The following is a 17,345-nucleotide window of genomic DNA, read 5'->3' as shown; positions in this document are numbered from 1 at the left end:
CTCTGGTGCATCCTGGAGAAGTTGCATGGCTGGTAATTGGATATGCAATGCTGAACATATAGCAGGCTCTCAGTAACTATAGAACCAAAGAATGTTGGAAGGAAAGAGTTAAAGGAAGGGAAGAGGGAAGAAAAAGGAGGTCTGGGGCCCAGGAGACAGATCTAAGTTTGGAATTTAAAATTCATTATCCTGGAGATGGCACTGGAAGCTATAGACATAGAGATCATGCTGGGAGAGTGTGGAGATGAGGATTGAGGACAGATGCCCAGAGCACAGACACTGGAAAGATAGGCAAAGAGTGAGTCCTTCTGGGAGGTAGGAGGAGAAGCAGGCCAGGTTTCCTCCATGGCAGAAGGCAGGCAAGAAGAAAAGGGAGACAGCTAACATTTTTCTGAACACCTGCTTTAAGCCAGTAATTCTATATAATCCTTGTCATTTACTTATCTCTCAGGTCCTAACAAGTATCCCCATTTTACAGAAGAGAAAATTAAGATGCCAAAATGTTCATGGGAGTCACAGGAGAGGGATTAGCCTAGGAATGGGGGAAATGCCTGCATTTCTGAGCCAAGGGGGAAGTGGGAGGAGATAAAAACATGAAGATGGAGAAGGAGGTGTTTGTGTTCGAGGACTCATTTTCTTTATGTTCTTTTTCCACAGCTCCACTACATACCCCCAGGGAAGTACTGACAAAGTGGGAGCTGCCTGAGAGGTGGTGATGCTCCCATCTTACTGCTGCCAGCGGTCAGTACAGACTTTTAAAAGACCAGAGTGGGAGCAGTTTCACTCTACTTCTTCTGGAACTGGAGCATTCTATATCCATCAGCAAGTTTTTTATAATCTTACCCACATTCAATTAAATATACAATTGGGGTACTGGTTTTGTAATGAATCATGCCAGAAGGAAATATAGATGAGGCAGTACATCTTTCAAAAAGTTTGGCCTAGCGAGCAGTAGGGAGCCAGGGATCGATAATTCCATTGTTTAGGATCGGTGTAAGCTGTCACAGGAAACCCAAAATGAAAGTGGCTTTGATAGGTTTATTTCGCTTTCATAAGCAGCTACTTAATTTGGTCATGAGACCCAAGTTCCTTCTTATTCTTTCATACTCAAAACATGGCTTCCACCTCCTGTTCTAAGGTAGTTGCTCTGGTATTAGGTTGATATACTAGCCTTTGGGAGGAGATAAAGGGACAGCACAGGGTCCCACTCCAATCTCACCTCTGGAGGATTTTTTCCCCCAGATGATCACATTCTAAGGTAAAAATCCTGTGTCCTGGGTCCATAGAGGAAAGGGGGAAGTCTTGGCAGTCTCTTTGCTAATGATGCTGAAACAAAACATGACAGTCACTGGTTCTGTGACTATAGACAGGGGATATCACTGGAGAATTTAATCAAGGAATTGTTGCACTGGTGAAGGAAATGCTGAAAGTATAGGCAACCCAGAGGTTGTAGCAGAAGGAACCTCTACCGAGTGCCAGATGGACAGTGCAGGAGACAGTGTCAGCAGAACCTGAGAGTCTGGACCATCCAGGGGATGGCCATGGCAGAGCTGTCAGCCAACCCAAGGCAGAGAGAAATGCCCTGGGTTTTCCCCTCCTCATGCCCTTCAGGCATGGGAAGTCAGTCAAAGCAAATCCGGGGAACATGGCTCCTTACAGAGAGCAGAGAGAAAAATGGCTAATGGGCAGCACAAAGTGAAGTTTTGGGCATGAGTAGAGGAGCAGTGAACCATGGTGGCTTCATAACCATAACTTCCCTGAGCAAGGAGTACATGGAGAGAAGACTAAAGCCTCTCAAACAAAAATCTGTTTTCATGTAGCTGACTACAGTACATATTTCTTTCTTACCATTGGAAAAGGTCAAGGAATGCTTCCACAGAGATTTATTTCAGTTTTTTTTACCATAATGAACAAGACCTTGGTATTTCAGCACATCAGAGGATTTGAGGTCAGGATTTTAGTATTTGAACCCTATTAGTATCTGCTTTGTAATCCTGACCAAGGAGGTTTTAACTGTAAGGAATGGTAGCCAATGGGAAAAAAAGTACCACTTTTAAAAAATACTTTCATACAACAGCCTGACTGCAGTAGTTCCCAGGTAAGCTGTGATAGAACAACTTGTTTTCCATCATCCCCATCTACCATGCCCTACCCTTAATAGGAACCACCTGGCTTCAAGTGGGAAACTGGACTTGGCTCTTCAAATAAATCAATCTCAAAAAAAAAAAAAAAAAAAAAAAAAGCACAGAGTAACTGGGACCCAAACCAGGCATTCCTATTTGGGAGCTGGTCATCCAAAGCAGCAGTTTCCATTGTGTCAGAATGCATGCTCCTTAACAACAGTTTTGAAGCACAGAGCAATACGGTCTATTTTGGCATTCTGAAAACAGCATGAAAATCATATGGCAGGTGAGGAATTGGTTCACACTTTGAAAGTAACTGGGACAGTTCTCAGCTTTTCTATACAGAGAAACATTTATTGAATGATCAACAACTGGATCTTTTCACAGTTAAGCTAAAGAAACTATCTTTACTGCCCTATCTTTACAGCCCTTCACCTAGTTCCTTGGTTTTATGCTAATATACATTTGCTCCAGGAATGTTTTTATCATTTGTTTTCAACTGTGATTTTTATACTGCAAACAAACCGATCTCTCTGTATACTGACCTCACCAACTTTCTGTATCTGAATTTGTAGCTAACTATAGGCACTACCTGTCTGCCATTTCCTTCCTACCATACATATATACATACAAAACTACATAATAATTACATAACTGTTTATGTATCACTGATAATTTTTTAATTTTTTTTTTTCCTTTTATTTGAAAGGTAGGAGAGAGAAAGAGATCTCCCATCCACTAGTTCATTCCCAAAATGTCTGCTATAGCCAGGGCTGGGCCAGGCCAAAGCCAGGAACCTGGAACCAAGTCCAGGTCCCTCACATGATTGGCAGTAATCCAACTACTTAAGCCGTCATTTGGTCCTCCCAAGATACTAACAGGAAGCCGGATTGTAAGTGGAATAGCCATGACTCAAACCAGGCACTCAGATCTGGATTGTGGGTGTCCCAAGCAGCAACTTAACTCTGCACAAAATGCGTAATTTTTAAAATTCTTTCAACATGCCAGTAAACTTTATACTTCCTAAATATTTTTAAATTAAATCTTTAAGGGGCCAGTGTTTAGCACATATGGTTAAGCTGCCACCTGGGATGCAGGTATCCCATACGTGTGCCAGTTCATGTCCCTGGTGCTCCACTTCCAATCCAGTTCCCTGCTAATGTGCCCAGGAAAGCAGTGGAGGATGGCCCAAGTGCTTGGGACCCTGCACCCACATGGGAGACCCTGAAGAAGCTCCTGGCTTTGGCCTGGCCCAGCCCTAGCTGTTGTGGCCATTTGGGAAATGAACCAGTGGACAAAAGTCTAACTCTGCCTTTCAAATAAATAAATAAATCTTTAAAAAAATCTTTAACATTGAAAACTTTACAAAAACATTAATTCTGTTAAAGTGACTGAGGTTCTTCCTTTTTGCCTTTAAAGAGTCAAGGCTGGGATGGGTCCCTTGTAAACACCTCTATTTTTTATTTCAAGGAGCACATGGGTCAAGGCTCTCAAGCCTATCTGTCCCAAATAGAAATCCCTATAAAAAAAAGGGTCAGTCTACATTAATTTATGTGATGGTGTTAGTTTAAAAACATCTTCAGTAAATGAATAAAGAGGAGATATAAATGCAGTGGCTTGCAGAGTGAATCTTAATTGCGGAATTTCTTCTTCTTTCGAAACTTTTTTCCTGCTGCATTTGCTGCTTTTTCAGCCATGATCTCTGAGTACTTCCTTCGGTTATACCTAAACAGAAAAATCAGACCTTTAGGTTGTGAAGTACAGAAAATCAGACACTGAAAGTTCATAATTTGGGGAGGGAATCCTAAATCTAAAATCTTTCATGCAGTGTCACCATCTATGTACGAAGCTGCCACCCTGTGAGAGGAGTCAAACTTGGAGCTGGGATAGAGCAGTAGACAAGACAGCTACAACACAGCCTGCAATTTAGTGATAAAATGATAAAATGAGATTTTTGAAAACCTTGAGTAACCAGAGAGCCATCTACTAGGTGATGTCAAATGGCTTTAAACACTTTTGTGAAACAAAAATGAAAAGGACTAAACAAATCAGACATATTTATCTGAATATACACAATATGGTATCGACTTCTTAGAACCTTAAAAATGTTGTTATCACAGAAAATGGAATTAAAAATTTTTAAATTCATGCATATGAGATCTCCAAAAAGTTTGTAGAAAATGTGTATTATGGAAAAACTATGCCTGGATTTCAATTTTTTGGGGCACCAAAATAAACCTTTTTATTCTGGTTTTCCATGAAGTATCCTCATTTAGACCAACAGGAGTCTGAGTGATCTGTGGATGAGATCCTTTCAAGGGGTCCAACTACTTCCGTACATATACTAAGTGATTACTGCCCTTTTCACCCTCATTTTCTCACCTGCACAGTGGAGTTTTTCAGAGGCTACATGGTATCTGCAGAAGTAGGTATCAGCCTCTGTCTTTAATTAAGCTAGACATTAAAGAAACATGCCCTAAAGTATATTTATTATGTTCATGAAAATATAATAGATTCTTATTTTAAATGAGGTAATCTTTTTCAGTTACCTGAAACTTTACACATGCATGCATATACATATTATAAAATGAAATAATTCCTTTACCTTCTAAACTCAGAATCAGCCAGCAGTTCATCCACAATAGTCCTTTTCCTTTGCTTCTTAGGAATTCGTGAATGGTAGAAGTCAGCTGGATTGTCAACGATAGTTCCAACCTAGAAACAATTAATTGAAATAAGTCATACAATACCTCAATGCCAAGTTACTTTCATATTGCAGTGTAGCCCTAATAAAGTCTATTTACAGAAAGGAATAAGAAACACAGGTTACATTATACCAATATTAAAGTTAGCCTTGCTATCTTTTTTTTTTTTTTAAACAAAAATAAATCCTCGGCTGGCGCCACGGCTCACTAGGCTAATCCTCCACCTTGTGGCGCCGGCACACCGGGTTCTAGTCCCGCTCGGGGCGCCGGATTCTGTCCCGGTTGCCCCTCTTCCAGGCCAGCTCTCTGCTGTGGCCAGGGAGTGCAGTGGAGGATGGCCCAAGTGGTTGGGCCCTGCACCCCATGGGAAACCAGGAGAAGCACCTGGCTCCTGCCATCGGATCAGCGCGGTGCGCCGGCCGCGGCGGCCATTGGAGGGTGAACCAACGGCAAAGGAAGACCTTTCTCTCTGTCTCTCTGTCTCTCACTATCCACTCTGCCTGTCAAAAAAGAAAAAGAAAAAAAAAAATCCTCTATTCCGTCAACACATTGGTGCTACTAATGATTTTTCTTTTTAGTTGAGTAGATCCAGAATTTTCTGTAAATTCATAAGTACAGGAGAAAAAGTACACCAGTAATATATACTTTTTACCTTCCTAATTCAATGAAATAAATTCTACCACAGACCTATTTGATCTCCAGATTATGATAAACACTGCAAGCATAGAACCTACTTAGTGACCTTTCTACATCTGTTCATTCATCCAATTAACATTTACAGAGTGTCTACTGTGTGGCAGGAACTGTGTTAAATGTAAAATAAACAGAACTTCTGGACGCCACCTGCAAGGAGCCCCCTGTCTTAAAGAAGATTAAAAAAAAAAAAAATTAAAGCTCTAGGGGCCAGTGTTGTGGTGAAGCTTAAGCCTCCACCTATGGCACCAGTACCTGATATGGGCGCTGGTTTGGGTCCCAGCTGCTCCTTCTCTGCTTATGGCCTGAGAAAGCAATGGAAGGTGGCCCAAGTTCTTGGGCCCCTGCATTCAACATGGAAGACCTGGAAGAAGCTCCTGGCTCCTGGCTTTGGATTGGCTCAGCTCCGGCCATTGGGCCACCAGTGGATGCAGGACCTTTCTATCACTCCCTCTCTCTGTAACTCTACCTCTCAAATATATAAATAAAAATCTTTAAAACAAACAAACAAACAAACACCAAAAACCTAAAGCTCTAGTAATCTAGATTAATAAAAAAAAGGTAACAATAAAATGAACTTGAAGAGCATAAATCAACTAAGCTTTCATCTTAAAACACCTTGAAAACTAGCTTTTTAACTCCTTTCAGAAGCTGCCTGGGGATGTCCCTCTACCTTAACAAGATGGAATTAGTAAAATGACTGCTACTTCCCCCTCCATCCTCCATGGACTCTTTAAAAAATAATTTTATTTCAGAGGCAGAGTGAAAGATAGACATAGAGGAGATCTTCCATTCCCTGGTACACTCCTCAAATGGCTGCTGGGGCTGCGCCAGGACAAAGCCAGAAGCCAGGAACTCCATTCGGGTCTCCCAAGTGGGTAGCAGGGACCCAAGTATTTGGGCTATCTTCTGTTGCTTTTCCCATGAGCATTAGCAGGGAGCTGGATTGTAAGGGGAGCAGCTGAGACTCGAACCAGCATTCTGATATTGGAGGCCAGCATCACAGATGGTGGTATAACTTGCTGTACTTCAACACCACCCCTATACCCCACCGCATGGCCTCTTGCTCTTAGGCTAGTATTATTCATATACCGAACCTTACAGGTTCATTGACTTTTAGCGAGCTGACCTGGAAAGCTAGCTACTATTTGAAACACTATTTACATGGGAGCCCATTATAAGCCAGTGGTTATCTGAACTGTGTCCATACTGTTATATAGCTAAGCAGATATTGCCCAAATGAAGCATATACATTGTAAATATTCCTCTATTTTAAAAATAAACAGATCATTATTATTACCCAAAGTAAAAACCATTGAATATCATGACTTCTGTCTGTGTCATACCTGGAAATACTTGGGAAAGCCATCTCTATCATTTTTCTTATAAAACCTTTTTGGGTCCATGCTTGCTCTCATCTTCAGAGCTTTGAGATCATTTTTCAGTTCATCTGTCAATTCTGGAGCTTTCATACCAAACCAGCCATCACCCGCAGTTTTTTGTCGCTCTTTCTGAAATCCAGATTTCAAAAATAAACGTTCTAACTTTGATAAGCTGTAAGTATACATTTTAGTCCCCCCCACAATAATACAGAAGATTTTTTGAATTAAAAACAAATGGTTAAAAAAAATGGTTACTTTATAACAAAACATTTATTTCCAGAATCATCTTTATAAAAGAAATTAAATCACTTTTTTTTTTTTTTATAAACTAGGTACACTATGTTTCATAAATGAGGGCATTTTAAAAATCTACTTTGTCTCTCAGCAAGTACCTGAAGACTTGCTGGGAGAACAACACATAGCTTTCAAATTTTATTATCTAAGATAGCCCAAATAAGATATAATATATAAAAACATTTTCACTTCTGGAGTTTATATAAACATTAACTTTTTTATTCAGTCACTCAGGTCTAAGAGAGCCACTCACTCCAATAGTATCAAATAGTATTATTTTTAACATAAAAAAATCATTATTCCTTTGAAAACTCTTAGCAAGTTATTTGTTTCATCCACACAACAAAAGGACATTTTCCCCACTACATTACTAAAGAAAACATTTTCCATTTTCTTATTTGGCAGACTAAGTAGATCAGGGTTTTTAGTGGGCTACATTAAAACCCCTACAAAAGCTGGCAACAAAGTTCCTGGCCTTGTGGATAGTAACCTTAAATTTTTGGCTTTCACTCTTTTTAAGGTAAATAAAACTGTACTTGCATTTCTTAGATATCTATGATAACTTTCTTTTGAATTATATGTATAGACCAAATATGTTGTATAAGCTGAAATTTACAGTCAGACACCTCTAAGCATTCTAAAATAATACATTAATTTTCTTACCTTGCGTTTTTTCTGAAGCTGATGCTTTGATTCACTATATGGTGGGACACAGTCATTTTTTTCAAATTCAGGTGTAATGACGGTTTTCTGCAGAAGCTATAAAAATTAAGGTTGCCTTTAAAATGTCAGAATGTTATACAATTTTTTAAACATTTTAAACTTTTCTAAGTCTTAAAATTGTAGTCAAACCTGTATGTTTTCCTAAAAGACCTCTATTTTTGTGAGTTGCCCAGGATAATTAGTTTCATAAAACTGTGATTAAAAAGAGGCTTCAGGGGCTGCCACTGCAGTGCTGGCATTCCATACAGACGCCAGTTGGAGTCCCAAATGCTCCACTTCCAATCCAGCTCCCTGCTAATGTGCCTGGGAAAGTAGCAGACTCGGAAGAAGCTCCTGGCTCTGGCCACCAGGGCTGGCTATTTGGAGAGTGAACCAGCAGGTGGAAGATATCTTCTCTCCCTCTCTCTCTCTGTAATTCTTTCAAAGAAATAAGTAAATCATTAAAAAAAAAAAAAAAAAGTGGTTTCAGGATATTTAGTATTTTCCTTACTTGCAAGACCCAAGTAAGACTGCTCCTGAGCCTACAAAATGGTTCTCGGAAATACAACTCAAGCATTCTTCTGACAATGACTTCTGAAATTATCAATTCAGAAATTAAGTCAGACACACACTTCAGGCTCAGGTCTATAGAGTTTCTGGGTCACACAACAGCGGTCTAGGCTTTTTTGTCACTCAGAAAAGCGACCATAACATATGCCTAATAGATAATAAAGAGACTGCTGTCTGTCAAGTCCTATACTAGGCTCTAGAACACTGGTTCTCAACTGTGAGCAAGTGGCAATAGGTAGACACATTTTTGGTGGTGGTGAGGGGAGGGAACAATGATACTGACATCTAGTTGGTAGAAACCAAACACGGGGCTAAACATCATACAATGCACAGGACATCCTCCCACAACAAAGAATTATATAGCCCAAAACACATCAGTGGAACTGAGATGGAGAAACCTTAAGAATGCAAAGGTAAAAGACAGTAAATTAACAATTACATCACACGACAATGAATCTGACCTATACTGGGTGTCATTCGCAAAAATCTACAGTGCCATCTAAGCCTCAGACGCCATCTTTGGCTCTGGCCCTGTCACCATCTTGTACCATTAAGCTTCAATCCTAAGCTCAGCCTGGCTTACCAGAAGTCAGGTGACCAAATGGCCCAACCACAAGCGTCAGCTCCACCCCCATCCTAATGGGATTCACTGCTCCCACTTCCTTACTTCTACAGAACTATGTAAGACCTGTTCTAGAACAGGCTGCTATTTCCCTTACACATGGTGAGGCAGCCTGTCAGGTTTCCCCCACCCAACAATAAATCTTTCCTTTACTCTGGTGTCTGGTGTGTTTGGTGGTGACCGACCTTTCCTTTCAGGTGTTACAGAAGCACAGAGGAGGTGGGGGGAAGTACTGGAGGGATGGTAGTCAAAGCACATTTCCCAAGGCAGTCATCTGTGACATTTCATTGGTCTTCAAAAGAGCACGTATGTTTAGGGAATTTCAGTAGCATCCAATGGCAAGAATTTAGCAGGTAAGCAGACAAGCTAGCAGTACAGCAGCACCCTGAAGCCTCTGAGAAATCACTGAAGGACTTAAGCAGGACAAAACCATGTCAGATTTGTGTTTTCAGAGAGATCTAGCAGAAGAAAGGAGGACGGCTTGAGGAACTAAGAAAACAGCAAGATCAATAGGGATGCTACTAAAATAGCTTTTTAGAAATTTAGCCGGCGCCGCGGCTCACTAGGCTAATCCTCCGCCTAGCGGCGCCGGCACACCGGGTTCTAGTCCCGGTAGGGGCGCCGGATTCTGTCCCGGTTGCCCCTCTTCCAGGCCAGCCCTCTGCTGTGGCCAGGGAGTGCAGTGGAGGATGGCCCAGGTGCTTGGGCCCTGCACCCTATGGGAGACCAGGAAAAGCACCTGGCTCCTGGCTCCTGCCATCGGATCAGCGCGGTGCGCCGGCCGCAGCGCGCCAACCGCGGCGGCCATTGGAGGGTGAACCAACGGCAAAAAAAGGAAGACCTTTCTCTCTGTCTCTCTCTCTCACTGTCCACTCTGCCTGTCAAAAAAAAAAAAAAAAAAAAAAAAAAAAAAGAAATGCCTGCAGCGGGCGCCGCGGCTCAACAGGCTAATCCTCCGCCTAGTGGTGCCGGCACACCGGGTTCTAGTCCTGGTTGGGGCACTGGATTCTGTCCTGGTTGCCCCTCTTCCAGGCCAGCTCTCTGCTGTGGCCAGGGAAGTGCAGTGGAGGATGGCCCAAGTGCTTGGGCCCTGCACCCCATGGGAGACCAGGAGAAGCACCTGGCTCCTGCCATCAGATCAGCGCGGTGCGCCGGCCGCAGCAGCCATTGGGGGATGGTGAACCAACGGAAAAGGAAGACCTTTCTTTCTGTCTCTCTCACTGTCCACTCTGTCAAAAAAAAAAAAAAAAAAAAAGAAAGAAAGAAAAGAAGACCTAACAGGATAATTCATGTAACTTACCTCATTTTTCTTTTTCTCCTTGATCTGGGTTAGGGTTCTCTTGTTAGACTGTAGTTTGTTTGCATTGAAATTAATATACAAGCCACCCAGCTGCTTGATACTCAGACCAGGGTCTATGCTGCTGCTTGTCAACTTCAAACTGAAAGAGAAATCTTCACTTAAAGGTCAAGTCATTAAATCAAAATGGAAACTAATGAAGACTGCATTTTAAGAATAATTAATTTTCCTCTTCCTTTATACTTCAATGACCAAAAAAGAGAGGCTTTTTTTTTTTTTTTTAAACAATAGAGTTCCTGAAGAAGTGTGAATAAATATACATCTTAAACCTAGTATAGTCATTTAGAACAACTCTGGGATGAATAATGAATCTTTAAAACTTTTTGGAAACACATCCAGATTTATTCTTCAGATTTTCCATTTTAAAAAACCAATTTATATGAGAGGCAGAAAGCGAGCTAGTTCACTCTCTGAATGCCCACAACAGCTGGGGCTGGGCTGGATGAAAATTGGGAGCCAGGAATGCTATCCAGGTCTCCCATGTGGGTGGCAGAGCCCAACAACTAGAGGCATCACTTCTGCCTCCCAAGGTCTGCTTTTGCAGGAAGCTGGATTTAGGAACTGAGCCTGGGAATTGAACCCAGGTCCTCCAGTGTGCAACACGGACATCTTAACTAATGGGCTAAACACCCATCCCTTCAGGTTTTCTTAAAGGAAATCAGGTCATATAATATGCCCACAGATTATATAAATAAATAATTAAAGAAAGATGGGGAATTACCTGGCAATTCAGCTCAACTTCATAGTTGGTAAGCTAGTAAATGTATATAACTCCATCTCTAAAATGAATAAAGTAAAACTTCTAAATTATCAAAACTTAGAATATTTTCCTGGGTGACTAAGAGCACTTGGTAGGGTCTCAGTGTTTTCAACAGCAATAAGCATGTATCCATTTAGCTTTTTTGTTAAACTATGAATGGGGTGCCAGCTCGAGTCCCAGCTGCTCCACTTCTGATCCAGCTCCCTGCTCATGTGCCTGGGAAAGCAGCAGATGTCCCAAGGACTTGGGTCCCTGTACTCACATGGGAGACCCAGATGAAGCTCATGACATTGGCCTGGCCCAGCCTTAGCTGATGCCACCATTTGGGTAGTTGAACCAGCAGATGGAAAATCTGTCTTTCCCTCTCTCTTTCAAATAAATAAATATTAGATTTATTTAAATATTTTATATATATATATATATATATACACACACACACACACACACACACACACACACATATATATTGGGCCTACATTGTGGCCCAGGAGATTGAACTGCTGCTTGCAACACCAGCATCTCATAAAAGAGCACTAGTTCGAGTCCCAGCTGCACAGTTTCCAACCCAGATTCCTGCAGATGGTTCAAATGCTTTGGTCTGTCACCCACATGAAGACTGGGATGGAGTTCTGGACTTCTGGCTTCAGCCTGGACCAGCCCTGGCTGTTGCAGCCCTTTAGGGTGTGAATCAGCAGATGGCAGACATTCTGTCTCTCCTCTATCACCGCTTTTCTAAATTTTTTTTTCAATGACCTGGGCACTACATGTCCACCCACAAACCTAGGTGACTTACTTTCCAACAACTTTACAGCACATCTAGGTAGGTTTGTAATTTTGTTCCCCTTAACAATACTTCTTTGGAAAACAAACCTCACATAAATGTAGGAGTAGGCATTTAGTCTAGTGATTAAGACATTTGCATCCCACATCAGAATACCTGGCTCTGACTCCTGACTCCAGCTTCCTCCTTTTTAAAAACATTTATTTATTTTGAAAGTCAGAATTAGAGAGAGACAGATCTTCCATCCGCTGGCTCACTCCCTAGGTGACTGCAATGGCCAGCGCTGGGCCAAGCTGAAGCCAGGAGACAAGAGTTTCATTCATCAGGGCCTCCCATAGGGTGGCAAGGGGCCCAAACACTTGGGCCATCTTCCACTGCTCCACCCAGGCCATTAGCAGAGGCTGGATGGGAAGTGGAACAGCTGAGACATGAACCGGCATCCATACAGGGTGCTGGCATCACAGACAGAGGCTTTACCTGCTATGCCACAACTCTGGTCCCTCCAGCTGCCTTCTAATGCAGACCCTGAGAAGTATTAGTGATGGCTCAGGTAGCTTGGTTTCTGCAATTCACATGGGAGACCTGGACTGAGTTCATGGCACCCAGCTTTGTCCCAGCTATTGTGAGCATTTGAGAAATTAAGCAGTGATTGGGAGCTCTGTTTCTCAAATCCAGGGGGGGAAACAAAGAAAAAGAAATATGTCACACCCTGGGATATACTGATTCAGAACCTTCTACAGTTGGCTTAGGCTGCTGCTACATTTATATGAGAATTTCTATTTTATATAACTGGTAACCAAAGGAAGGATCCTTTTATTATTAAATACTTACTTATTCAGAGTTACAGATTGATAGGGAGAGACACAGACTGATCGTCCATCCACTGGTTCACACCTCAGATGGCTGCAACACAGGCAGGGCTGGGCCAGGCTGAAGCCAGGAGCTTCATCTAAGTCTGCTATGTGGGTGGCAGGGGCACAAAACACCGGATCACCTTCTGCTATCTTTCCCAGGCCATTAACAGGAAGCTGGAAAGTGGAGCAGCTAGGACAAGAACCAGAGCCCATATGGGATGCCGGTGTCACAGTTGGTGTCCTTACCCACTATCCACAACACCAGCCTCAGAAGGATACTTTTTATAAAGTACCCTTGTGGGGCCAGTGCTGTGGCACAGGTTTATCTTCCGCTGGTGGCACTGGCATCCCATGGCTGCTCCTCTTCCAATCCAGCCCTCTGATTATAGCTTGGGAAAGCAGAAGATGGCCCAAGCGCTTGGGCCCCTGCGCCCACATGGGAGACCCAGAAGCTACTGGCTCCTAGCTTCAGATCAGCCCAGCTCCAGCTGTTGCGGCCATCTGGGAGTGAACCAGCGGATGGAAGACCTTTGTCTCTGTCTCTTCCTCTCACTGTCCGCAATTCTACCTTTTAAATAAACAAATAAAATCTTAAAAAAAAGTACCCTTGCAGTTAAGTCATTCTCTTCCCTATTTATATAAACTTAGTATCATTCTATTGCAATGCTTTGGCAGTATTTCTTAACTCAAAACATACACTAGATTTAGTGTGGGGAGGAATAGTATGCCTTTAAAAAGGTAAGTATGCCTGAGCCTAGCCTCAGAGACTGATTTCACTGATTAAGACTTGGCATCTGTTGTTATATAGTGCCTTAGAAGGCTGCCTATATTTCCAGTGGATACACTGGCACCAGGGATCTATGACAAAGAAAAACAAGTTTGAAAACAAAAATACTGGCCGGCACTGCGGCTCACTAGGCTAATCCTCAGCCTTGCTGCGCCGGCACACCAGGTTCTAGTTCCGGTTGGGGCACCGGATTCTGTCCCGGTTGCCCCTCTTCCAGGCCAGCTCTCTGCTGTGGCCAGGGAGTGCAGTGGAGGATGGCCCAGGTGCTTGGGCCCTGCACCCCATGGGAGACCAGGATAGGCACCTGGCTCCTGCCTTTGGATCAGCGCGGTGCGCCGGCCGTGGCGGCCATTGGAGGGTGAACCAACGGAAATGGAAGACCTTTCTCTCTCTCTCTCTCACTGTCTACTCTGTCAAAAAAAAAAAAAAAAAAAATACTGGAAAAAAAAAGCACCAAATATTAGAGCTTTTCAATAGATAAAAGATGGGATTACAGCAGTTTATTTTCTATATTTTTCAATTTCTCTACAATTAACATGTAGAAAAAATTAAAAATAAGTTACTTTCTTCCTTTTATATTGCTCTTAACAACCATGGAAAAAAAAATCCCAACAGATAATTTGTAATCTATGACCAAAAGCAGCACTTTTAGCTGTCACTGCTGGGAAGAATATGACTAACAATGGTACAAAGATGAGGGAAATGCTGGACAGAAGAGCTCTTCCCCATAGAACCCAGGGCAGTAATTTTCTCAATTCCTATGCTTTCTAGTATTTAATACTTTTATGGTAAATTAACCACTTGAAATATCTATCAAAACTTTACTTAAAAAAAAATAAAGGTGGGCATTTTGGCACAGTGGGTTAAGCTGCTGCTTGGGACACCCACATTCTATAGTAGAGTACCAGTTCAAGGACTGGCCACTCCATACTTCTGAGCCAGCATCCCTGTTAATGCACCTCGGAGGCAGTGGATGATGCCTCAGGTGCCTGGGCCCGTTGTCCATGTGCGAGACCTGGATGGAGTTACTGGCTCCTAGCTTCAGCCTGGCCTAGTCCTGCTGCCAGTTGGCTGCAGGCATTTGGGGACTGAACCAGCAGACAAGAGATCTCTGTCACTCTGCCTTTCAAATAAAATAAATCTTTAAAAAAAAAAGAGGTAAAACTTACAGTTTAGACTTTGTGTTATTTAGTAAGTCGTCTTCATCACTAAACTCCGCATCTTTATTTTTATCATGATCTGAAGGTTCTTCTTCACTTTCCTCTTCCTCCTCTTCTTCAATGGCAACCTCTTTTACCTTATCTTCCTCTTCCAAGTAAAAATTTTTATCAGCACTCAATCCAGGAGTTGTGTCAATCACAAACAATTCATTGCCACCCGACTTATCTCCCGAATTGCCACTTAATGACTTTTTCTGGCCACTATTTTCAACAAAACACAAGGTATCCTCTTCATCTTCACTGTTTTCAGACTGCTGGCTTTCATCACTGCTTAGAACTAATAAAACAGGACCGTCAATATCCTGAGATGTGCCGAGTGCAGACTTTAGTGTGGTATCACATTCAAGATCTACATTCCTTTCATCATGGTTCCTATCATCACTGACACTTACAACTGTGGACTCTTCATTATCACTATCATCACCATTACCAAACTTTGTTAAGTCACTTGTTTTTACGGGGCTGTTTCTTTCTTCATTCCATCTATTCACTTCCACGACTGCAAATGTTTGGGCTAACGATTTCATTACAGCCTCACAATTCAGATGTGAGGGCTCTGAAGGGGTTTTGTTACGGGGGGTTGAATGCTTCTGAGAAGCTAATTGCTGAGGGCTAGCGTCCTGAAATTTAGAAAGACTCAACTGAGAGGAGTTCTCATTCATTTCTTTTCCCTCATTTATTATTTCATTGCTGTCTTCATCCAAACTCTTACAATTCTGTTTTGTTTCTTTAGGAGATACAACTCTGGCCTGTCCTTTCTCTCTTTCATTAGAATACTGGTGTTTCCGCACTGTCAGTATTTTTTCTGAACTTACGTGGAAGGAATCATCAAAGTCATTATGAATTTCATTACTACAGACATTTGATTTATTGATCTGAGAAAGAGAGCTTGCTTGTAAATGAGAAGTCCGTTTGGTATCCAAGTCCTCTGAGTTCACAGGCGTATCAATGATTTGCTTTTCATTTCTTGGGCCAATTTTAGTATCTTTCTTCTCAATTTGTGTCTGTAACTTGCTTGGCTTACTCCTGGTGGTTCTCTTAGGTGCAATTCCAGAAAATGAAATGTTTGAGCATGATGACTCAGCATCAGATACAGCTTCAGCATGTGAGTCTTGGCTTGGATCTGTTATAGATTTATCTGTACATCTTTGGGTTCTTGTAGTTAGCTCTGTGGAAGGCGCAATTCTAGAAACACCTGAAGCATGAGATTCTGCTTCAGAAACAACTTCTTCAGTATGAGATTCATTTACTGGGGTTACTTTCAGCCTTTTTCTAACACTAGACACTGGGGTGGGTGCAATTAAGATTTGCCTCCTCCTAGTTATTCTTAAAATGGGCTCCTGGGTCTCAGACACAGAATAATTTGACTCTGCCTCAGAGGTCTCTCCATCAGATGGTTCAGTTATCCCGGATAGTGTGCTGGCAGGTCCATCCTTCCTCTTTTTGGATTTAGGATTTCGAGAGATCGAACTCTGTTCCCGGTCATCAGATCCAGAGCCCAGCCTTCTTTCTGGATATTCTTGATTCCCTCCAGCAGCAGAATTCTGCAGGCCAAAGACAACACACTGTAATTTAGGCAGGGCTGGGACAAGGAGAAAATAAATAAGTACAACTTAAAAGTCCACTAAAACAAACAAAGCCAAGTAAGCAAGATTACTACAAAACAACCAAACTCATGATTTTAAAAAAGTCAACTATTTAAATGCTGGATCTGACCGTGCATTTGGTTTACCCATCTTAGTCCTAGATTTGACTTCTGGTAGCAGACGAATTAAAAAGAGAATTTTCTTTACTCAAAGTCAAATATGCGAGGTGTATCAACATTCTGGTCGATTGTACAAGAGGAGAGAAGGCAAATATTAACTCTGAGCAAAGCTGTGTTAAGAAACACACAATGGCATCGGCCGCTGCCTTTGCCTTCACAGACAAGAAACTGCCGGTCCCTTCCCTTCTCTGCAGTTAGAATGTGGCAGCAGACGACAGCAGCCGCTGAGTCCGAGGCGGCATCACCACAGCCCGCCTCACATCATAAGGAGGTGGTGCTGGCTCACTGCCAGCCTTCCCACGCGGAAATTACGCTCTTCTCCCCAGTCCCACCAAACGAGACTCACGTGTGCGGTGGTAGGAATTCACGCTCCTTGGCGCGGGGCTAAGAAGCTTAAAAGTACCTGAACAACCCAACGTAAGTTACCTAGCCTCAGAAATGCCTTAAAGGACTGTGCGAGGACTAAAGTTTCCACGAAAGGTCAGGTGGGAGATCAAGTACACTGCATGGCGCGAAAACTCCTGGCCTCGCCCCATGGGTTCCCCTCACGCTCCGCCGGACCTCCGCGTCGCGGCGTCGCTGTGCGAAGCGGCCAGGAAACACAGGGAGAAGTCGGATCACCTACCTTCTGCTGGGAACTTCCAGGCGACGAGGCTTGGTTCACCGCCCGCTTTCGTGCCGATCTGGTGACCACCATCTTCCCGATTTCCGGATCGCCCACCGGCACCAC

At 42.6% G+C, this 17,345-nt stretch overlaps 1 protein-coding gene across 1 annotated transcript; it reads right to left on the bottom strand.

Moving 5' to 3' along the window:
* Positions 1-1,868: 1,868 nt before the first annotated feature.
* On the bottom strand, positions 1,869-17,345 carry DNTTIP2 (deoxynucleotidyltransferase terminal interacting protein 2). Its single transcript, XM_002715851.6, has 7 exons — positions 17,241-17,345; positions 14,800-16,394; positions 10,392-10,530; positions 7,861-7,956; positions 6,868-7,032; positions 4,729-4,838; positions 1,869-3,848 (listed from the first exon to the last, which is right to left on the bottom strand). Exons 1-7 carry the CDS (start codon positions 17,310-17,312, stop codon positions 3,755-3,757), a joined length of 2,271 nt encoding a protein of 756 aa, XP_002715897.3. The 5' UTR covers positions 17,313-17,345; the 3' UTR covers positions 1,869-3,754.

Source organism: Oryctolagus cuniculus, chromosome 7 (genome assembly GCF_051225735.1).
Source record: "Oryctolagus cuniculus isolate XC-2025 breed Fujian yellow rabbit chromosome 7, ASM5122573v1, whole genome shotgun sequence".
Taxonomy (NCBI): domain Eukaryota; kingdom Metazoa; phylum Chordata; class Mammalia; order Lagomorpha; family Leporidae; genus Oryctolagus; species Oryctolagus cuniculus.
Note: the sequence above shows the minus strand (reverse complement) of the source record. Positions and strands in the feature narration are given on the sequence as shown.